The sequence below is a fragment of the Arachis ipaensis genome, chromosome B6 (genome assembly GCF_059453495.1).
Source record: "Arachis ipaensis isolate K30076 ecotype BB chromosome B6, ASM5945349v1, whole genome shotgun sequence".
In the NCBI taxonomy this organism is placed as follows: domain Eukaryota; kingdom Viridiplantae; phylum Streptophyta; class Magnoliopsida; order Fabales; family Fabaceae; genus Arachis; species Arachis ipaensis.
Window position 1 is genome coordinate 75599145 of NC_142441.1, and position 9216 is coordinate 75608360.

Below are 9216 nucleotides of genomic sequence, written 5' to 3' on the forward strand. Positions count from 1 at the left end.
TTGGATGAGGGGTAGGAGAAGGGAAGAAGAAAGGAGAAAGGGAGAAATGGAAGGAGGAGAAGAAAAGAAAAGTGGATGGGAGAAAGAAATCCGCGCGTACGCGCGCATGCCGCGCACGCGTCGTTGGCTTATTTCGAGAGTGGCGCGTACGCGTCATGTGCGCGTACGCGCGAGTTGGTTTGTGCGAAAGGCACAACGTTGGCGCGGCGCAGGCACAACTCTCTGGAAAATGTATGGAGGTTGGAACTTCTCAATCCACCCGTACGCACGCATGGCGCGCGCGTGGATGGTCGGAGATGCTGTAAGTGCGCGTACGCGCCATGTACGCGTACGCGTGGATGGTGCTCTGTTTTTCAAAAATTTTTTCTATGTTTTTGCACCAATCCAAGCATTCCAAACCTCCAAACAGCTACCAAAACACCACAAAACCTTATTTAACATACTTAAACTACCAGACATACTCAACTAACTAAACAAAACATGAAATTAAACTAATTCTACCAATATATACAAAAGAGAAAATGAAAGGATTTTACCATGGTGGGTTGTCTCCCACCTAGCACTTTTGTTTATTGTCCTTAAGTTGGACTTATGGGGAGCTTCTCATCAAGGTGGCTTGTGCTTGTATTCATCTTGGAACTCCCACCAATGCTTGGTTCTCCATTGTGCCCCAAGATTCTTCATGGATTGAGCCAAGTTTTGATGGAGTTCTTCACAAGCTTGGGGCTCCCAAAGTTGATCCTCTTCTTGTAATCCGGGATCCCACACTTTGTTTTCACACCCGTCTTGAGGTTGATCATCATTATTAGTCCAACCGGGTGGTGAGTGAGGTGAATTCTTTATATAGTGGCCAACAATCCTCCTAGACCCATCTATTTGAGCACTATTCCCACCTTTGTATTCAACTCTTGAAGTATCAACCAAAATGAGCCTTGATTTGCAACGCCAACCACGAAACATCTTTCGCTTACGCTTCATCCCACAAAGCATTCTAAGTTGACCATCTGTTTCAAGCAAGCCATACTCAAGTGGGACAATAAAGCTAATAGAAATGAATTTTACCCACTCAAGTGAAGGGGTAGATGACAACCTAGGCAAAGATGCTTCCAAAGATCTTGACAAAGCATAACCAACCCTCGTTCTTCTATTTCTAGGGACTTCCACCTCTTCACAAGATCTCTTAACCTCAATCCTTTGTTCAACAATTTTATCTAAACCTTTTCCTTTACTCAAATCATAATAGGGAGGGTGAGAAAAATTTACCTCCTCAACGCTTTCAAATCCAACCGGAGAAGGTTCTTCATGCTTAAAGGATTCTTCACCACTAAAACTTGATGCTTGATCTTCATCACCAAGGGAACTCAATTCTTTCTCTATCCCATCCAAGTCTTCATATGGGATATGCCTTGGAAGGTGTGCACTTTCCTCCCTAGCATCAATTTCAATCATCTTGGAGGGGTTTTCTTCAACTCTATGTTCCCATGGAAGCTCCGCATCTCCTAAGTCTTCTACCACTTCTTCCTTGTCTTCAACAATTAAAGCTTCCTCCAATTGTTCCAATACAAGGCAACTTCCCTTATTTTCCACTGGAGTTTCCAATCTCTCCTTCATGCTATGTTCTTCATTTGATTCTCCACATGTAGCCATGGAAGTTCCTTGAGTGTTCAAGCATTGGGAGGCTAATTGATTTGTTACCGCATCCAAGGTGGCCATGATATTTTGCACATCCCTTTTCATCTCTTCTTGCCCTTGAACAAGAACACCAAGGGTTTCATTCATTAGAGATTGGGGTGGGTGGAAGGGTTCATTAAATTGGGGAGAGGGTTCATAGTAGGAAGGTGGTTCTTCTTGGTAGAGTTGTGGTGGTTCTATGTTTTCCACTCTTTCCACTTGTTGCACAATACACTCCATGGTTGCTTGAAATTGATCCAATGCTTCCTTGAGACGATCCCTTGACTCTTGTTCCTCTTGGATAATATGATTAGGATCATGTGGCTCTTGGATCAATGGATATGAGTATTCTTCCATGGGAGGTTGTGGTGGAAAGTAGTATTCATCTTGTGGTTGGAAATTTTCATATATTGGAGGTGGTTCATCTTGGTAATAATGTGGAGGGGGTGGCTCTTGGAAGTGGTGATGTTGAGATGGTGGTGGCTCTATATGTGGTTCATATGGCTCATACGGTTGTTGTAATGGTGGATATGGATGAGGGTCATATGAAGGTGGTTGGTGAAAAGTGGCTTTTGAGTATGGTTGAGGGTTATGTTGAGGGTATGGCTCATAGGCATATGGTGGTGGTTCTTGAAAGTCACAAGGGAGTTCACCATAGCCATTAGATTGATATGCATCAAAGAATGGCTCTTCTTCATAGTGTATTGGTGGAGGTTGTTGCCATGAAGATTGATCATGTGCATGTGGCTCTTCCCACCTTTGGTTATCCCATTCTTGATACACATCTTCATTGTAGCCCCCATTACCTACAACATAGTTGTAATCACACTCATAGCCAAAGTGAGAATTCATGATAGCAAGAGAAAATAAAAATAAAATCAAATAAGAAGCAAGAAAATTAAATCCTAAAAACTAGTAAGAACTAACAAAGAAGCAAAAGGCAAACATATTCACAATATTCACATATATACAATAACCAATAACATAACACCATTGCAATTCCCTGGCAACGGCGCCATTTTGACGAATGGATTTTTGATTGTATAGAATTTCACAAATGAATTCTCGTAGCAAGTATAGTTTCTAAACCAATCACTAATCCTTTCATACAAAAAGTTGTTTGTCACTAAAACAAACCCCTAAAATTTATAAACCGAAGTATTCAAACCTCGGGTCGTTCTCCCTAGGAATTGTAATGAAGTATTTTGTTATTGGTTGTGAGTTATTTTTGGGGTTTTAATAAGAAACATGAAAGATAAATGGCAAGAAAGTAAACTAAGGCCTAAAAGGGTCTTGGCAAGGGTTGGTGGTCAAGGATCTCTATCCTAATCACTAACCACAATATGAGAATTGGCAAGGATTAATCTCATTAAATCATCCTCTATCTAGTAGTAAAGGAAAGTCAAATGAGCTATATCAATCCTAGTCCATAAGTCCTAACTCTCCACTAATTCAATTAGTGAGAACTAGAGTCAATGGATCCCAATCATCAATTACTTGGACATTAGTAACTCAAGAGTTCCTAAGTTACCTTTCCAAGCCAAGAACATAAAACTCTACTCTAAAATACAACCAAGCATTTTCTCAAACACTTGGAAGGCACAAAAGGAAAACATAGTAAATCAATAACAAGAATTAATTCTAACTACAATCAAATGTAAAGAATTAACAACAACAATTAAAAGAAACAAGATCTACATGAATTACCTCTTATTGAATTGAAAGAAAATGGAATGAGCAATAGTAGGTCTACAACAAAACATAAGAACAACATAAAGGAAATTACAACAAAAGAATGGAAGAAGAATGAATGTAACAACAAGGAATTGAGAGGTAGAAGGAGATGAAAGCATGAATTAAAATCTAGATCTAAGATTATTGAACTAAACCTAATCCTAATCCTAATTCTAGAGAGAAGAGAGAGCTTCTCTCTCTAGAAACTAACTCTCACTACTAAACTAAGCTAAAACTAAACTAATGATAACTAACATCTAAAGTATGAAAAAGTATGAAAAGTCCCTATTCCCCCTTCAATCCTTGGCTTAAATAGCATCAGAAATGAGTTGGATTGGGCCCACAAGGCTTTAGAATTCGCTGGCCACGTTTTGTTTTAAGTGAACCAGGTGGCAGCAACGGCGCGTGCGCGTACTATGCGCGTACGCGTCACCATGCGTAGTTCAACCATAGCAAATCTTATATCGTTTCGAAGCCCCGGATGTTAGCTTTCCAACCCAACTGGAACCGCATCATTTGGACCTCTGTAACTCAAGTTATGGCCGATTAAGTGCGAAGAGGTCGGCTTGACAGCTTTCCGGTTCTTCCATTTCTTCATGAGTTCTCCAACTTTTCATGCTTTCTTTCTTCATTCCCTTGATCCAATCTTTGCCTCCTAAACCTTAAATCACTTAACAAACATATCAAGGCATCTAATAGAATCAAGGTGAATTAAATTTAGCTATTTTGAGCCCTAAAAAGCATGTTTTCACATTCAAGCACAATTAAAGGAGAATATACAAAACCATGCTATTTCTTGAATAAATATGGGTAAAAGGTGATAAAATCCCCAAAAATCAATACAAGATAAACCCTACAAATGGGGTTTGTCAACCTCCCCACACTTAAACCAAGCATGTCCTCATGCTTAAACCAAGAATGAAGTAAGGGTATGGCATTTATTCAATGAAAACTAACTAAATGCAATCTACCTATATGCAACTATCTAAATGAATGCAAGTGCTGGGTCAAAATAAATCAATTCCCAAGAAACATATATGCACAAGGGCTAAGGACTAGCAAGTCTAATCCACAATTGAATTGAGTTATTAAATATTTTTACAAACTTGCATGAAGAATGATGATCATAGGTGAAAACATGTAATTGAGCATCAAACCCTCACCGGATGTGTTTGCACTCTATTCGCTCAAGTGTTTAGGGTTGATTCACTCAATTCTCCTCTATTTCATGCTTTCCAAGATTTGTTTTTCTTCTAACAATCAACATTTATTTCATGCATGCATACAAGTATCATGAGGTCTTTTCATTGGTTGTAATGGGGCTAGGGTCAAGGTAGGATGCATATTTGGTCAAGTGAGCTTGAAATTTGAATCTTTGATAAGCTTAAACTTCCCACCTAACCTATGTCATCCTATACAATTAAGTTCTAATCTAGCTACCCATTCTTCACTTTTTCACATACTCATGCATTTTCTTTTCATTTCACAACACTTATGCATTGATTTTATTGGACCTTGCCTTGGGGCATTTTGTCCCCTTTTTATTATTTTTTTCTATTTTTTTTTTCTTTTCCATATTATTTTTCTTTTCTTTTTCTTTTTTTTTTCTCATTTTTTTTTCTTTCTATATACAAGAGCATCAATGCATAAGGTTTTACATTTGATCAATACATGAGTATGTACCCAATTCCCAATATTTTCAATAACAATACAAAATACCCTTTTATTCACCCAATGTCCCAAGGTTCCCACACTTTAATGATACTCACACACACTAGCCTAAGCTAATTAAAGATCCAAATTAAGGGACTTTTATCGTTTTCCGCTTTAAGGCTTGTAATGTGCTAAATTAAGAACAAAGTGGGTTAATCATAGGCTCAAATTTGGCTAACAAAGGAAGATAAAAGGTAAGGCTATTTGGGTAAGTGAGCTAATAAAATGATGGCCTCACTCACATAAATGCATGAATACACAAAATAATGGACATAAAGAATCAAACAAATCAAAGATTACAATCATAGAAAGAGAATAATGCACACAAGAAGGAAAAATAAGTGGTTATAAGATGTAACCACACCGTTAGGCTCAAATCTCACAAGCTTGTATTCTTAGCTCAAAACATGTTCCACAATATATATAATTCAAGCAAGTTCTATGAAAAGTTTTCACTCAAATCAATTGACATTCCCTATAGATAGAAATCTTGAAAAATTTTCATTATTTTGACTAAGCTAATTGTGTATGCATATGCAAAAATAAGAAAATGCAAGTAAAAATCCTAAAATCCTAGAATGAAATGCAAAAGTATTGGAGTTAGAAATTTGTCACCCAAGATTGCCGATCGGTCGGACGACCTCCCCACACTTAAAAGTTTGCACCGTCCTCGGTGTACTCAAAGATGAGCAAGGGGGTACGGCAACTCTCCGGATTGCTATGTGTTCTTTCTTCCGCTTCCATGGTTGCTTGTGGTGCATTCGTTATGAAAAACAAAAATATAACACCATAAGATGAGAAGATATAAAAGCAAGGAAGCATACATTGTTGGAATGAGGTAAATCACTAGAATGAGGTGAGTGAATTAGTGTGACATTAAGAAATATTAGGTGTGTGAATTCTAAATTGCGCGGTTTAGAATACACATTAGCATAAAAGCTATGTCACAAAAGAAGCATGCACTTCACTTATCCTAGTGTGCTTGAGATGCTTTAAGTAAGCTTGTAAGGTAAGACAAGCATTAGAGAAGCATGAAAGCATTCAAGTCAAACATATGGATGGATATAATCATGAACACAATGCATTAAGGTAAATGCACAACATCATCCATCAAGAGATTGCCTAATCAAAGAATACGGTTCAAATCACATGGTGGCTAGCTACAACATGCAATTCAAAAGAATTATAAGCTCGAAGACAATTCTCATCACTTGGTATTTTTCAAAAGGTAAGCATGAAGAACTCAAAACCAAGTAACAAAATATAACCTCAATCATAGAATCCAACAAAGATTATCTAAAAACATTCATGCTAAAATAGCATTTATGCAATAAGGGATATAACAATGTATAGTAAACAAAGTCAATACTCCAACACTTATGATGAAAAGAGAGAAAATAAAATGAAAACTAAACTAAAACTAACTAATCAACTAACTAACTAACTAATTTGTTAACTAAAATAAATGGTTATCCATGGTGTTTGGAAGTGTTGGATGAGGGGTAGGAGAAGGGAAGAAGAAAGGAGAAAGGGAGAAATGGAAGGAGGAGAAGAAAAGAAAAGTGGATGGGAGAAAGAAATCCGCGCGTACGCACGCATGCCGCGCACGCGTCGTTGGCTTATTTCGAGAGTGGCGCGTACGCGTCATGTGCGCGTACGCGCGAGTTGGTTTGTGCGAAAGGCACAACGTTGGCGCGGCGCAGGCACAACTCTCTGGAAAATGTATGGAGGTTGGAACTTCTCAATCCACCCGTACGCACGCATGGCGCGCGCGTGGATGGTCGGAGATGCTGTAAGTGCGCGTACGCGCCATGTACGCGTACGCGTGGATGGTGCTCTGTTTTTCAAAAATTTTTTTCTATGTTTTTGCACCAATCCAAGCATTCCAAACCTCCAAACAGCTACCAAAACACCACAAAACCTTATTTAACATACTTAAACTACCAGACATACTCAACTAACTAAACAAAACATGAAATTAAACTAATTCTACCAATATATACAAAAGAGAAAATGAAAGGATTTTACCATGGTGGGTTGTCTCCCACCTAGCACTTTTGTTTATTGTCCTTAAGTTGGACTTATGGGGAGCTTCTCATCAAGGTGGCTTGTGCTTGTATTCATCTTGGAACTCCCACCAATGCTTGGTTCTCCATTGTGCCCCAAGATTCTTCATGGATTGAGCCAAGTTTTGATGGAGTTCTTCACAAGCTTGGGGCTCCCAAAGTTGATCCTCTTCTTGTAATCCGGATCCCACACTTTGTTTTCACACCCGTCTTGAGGTTGATCATCATTATTAGTCCAACCGGGTGGTGAGTGAGGTGAATTCTTTATATAGTGGCCAACAATCCTCCTAGACCCATCTATTTGAGCACTATTCCCACCTTTGTATTCAACTCTTGAAGTATCAACCAAAATGAGCCTTGATTTGCAACGCCAACCACGAAACATCTTTCGCTTACGCTTCATCCCACAAAGCATTCTAAGTTGACCATCTGTTTCAAGCAAGCCATACTCAAGTGGGACAATAAAGCTAATAGAAATGAATTTTACCCACTCAAGTGAAGGGGTAGATGACAACCTAGGCAAAGATGCTTCCAAAGATCTTGACAAAGCATAACCAACCCTCGTTCTTCTATTTCTAGGGACTTCCACCTCTTCACAAGATCTCTTAACCTCAATCCTTTGTTCAACAATTTTATCTAAACCTTTTCCTTTACTCAAATCATAATAGGGAGGGTGAGAAAAATTTACCTCCTCAACGCTTTCAAATCAAACCGGAGAAGGTTCTTCATGCTTAAAGGATTCTTCACCACTAAAACTTGATTTGGGAGAGTGTAAGAAGCTAGAACTCTCCCTTGAGGTGGGTTGTTATTGTTGGCAACACCCTCAGCAGGGTTATGTGCGTTGCCCTCCATGACTTGGTCTTCTCCTTCTGAATCCTCCTCACCAATTATCCCTTTTTCTGCTGCTTTTCTTCTTAACCTTCGGAGGGTTCTCTCGTCTTCAGGATTAAATCTCCTTGCATCTGACATACACAAACACACAAACTAACAACACAAATGAAACACTCTATTACTAGAGTGAAGTTAAAGTTAGCAAACAAAATATCAAACAGTTAGTGGGCTTTAACAAAAAAAACAAAAAAAAAGAAAAATGCTTAATCTAAACTACCATTCACGTAATCATTGTCAATCTTTTCCAAAAACTTGATATGCAAAAATTAGAATTATTAACACGCAACCGGCAAGTATACCGGATCGTATCAAGTAATAAAACTCACTAAGAGTGAGGTCGATCCCACAGAGATTGGTAGATTAAGCAACTTTAGTTAAATGGTAATTTTAGTCAAGCAAACATGGTTTTGAATTCATGAGATTTGATTTTTTGAATGTAATTGCAGAAAGTTAAATGACAAAGAATTTAAAGAACTAGAATAAAGAAGAACAATGAAAGTAAATAACTGAAACTTAAAATGCAAGAAACTTAAATGACATGGAAAATAAATTGAAAAAAAGTAAAGGTTGTAGAATTTTAAAGAGCAGAAGAGTAAATTGCAAGAAATAGATAAACAGAATGTAAATGGCAAGAATGATAAATTGCAAAAGATAAAAGGGAATTGGGTAATGGGTATTCAAAGAACTAAAGAACAAAAGAGATGAGAATTAATGATGGAGAGATCATTACGGATCAGAGATGCAAATTCTCATGAATTGATGTTGATCAATTCCTTCTCAATCATGGGTATAGATCCATGGCAAATTATGGGTAATTGAGTCCCAATCTCTTGGTAACTCAATTTCTCTCAACACAACCAATTGCCACTCTCGTGATCTAATTGTTTATGAGAAGAGATGAAGTTCAATTTCTAATCCAAGCCACACAACTTCCAGAATCTCAACTAAGGGAGGTTACATCTCACATACCAACCCAAAGTGTATTGATAGAGGAAATCATGAAAGGATGAACTCTAAACTGAATTATGTAGCTCCTTTCTCAAGTTCACCACATAATTCATATAGATTCAATCCCTCTCTCGATGGTGATTAAATCTGTGAAGAACAAGAGTTTCCTCTTAGATGAACCACTTAAATTGAG

At 38.0% G+C, this 9216-nt stretch overlaps 1 protein-coding gene across 1 annotated transcript; it reads right to left on the reverse strand.

Moving 5' to 3' along the window:
* Positions 1-606: 606 nt before the first annotated feature.
* Positions 607-2537, reverse strand: LOC148561389 (uncharacterized). The gene has a single exon (XM_088489364.1). The coding sequence runs from the start codon at positions 2521-2523 to the stop codon at positions 607-609; it is 1917 nt and encodes a 638-aa protein (XP_088345490.1). The 5' UTR covers positions 2524-2537.
* Between the last annotated feature and the right edge of the window lie 6679 nt (positions 2538-9216).

Excerpts from the sequence above, each read along its gene's own strand:
- LOC148561389 (XM_088489364.1), bottom strand. The coding sequence starts at position 2,523 with ATGAATTCTCACTTTGGCTATGAGTGTGATTACAACTATGTTGTAGGT.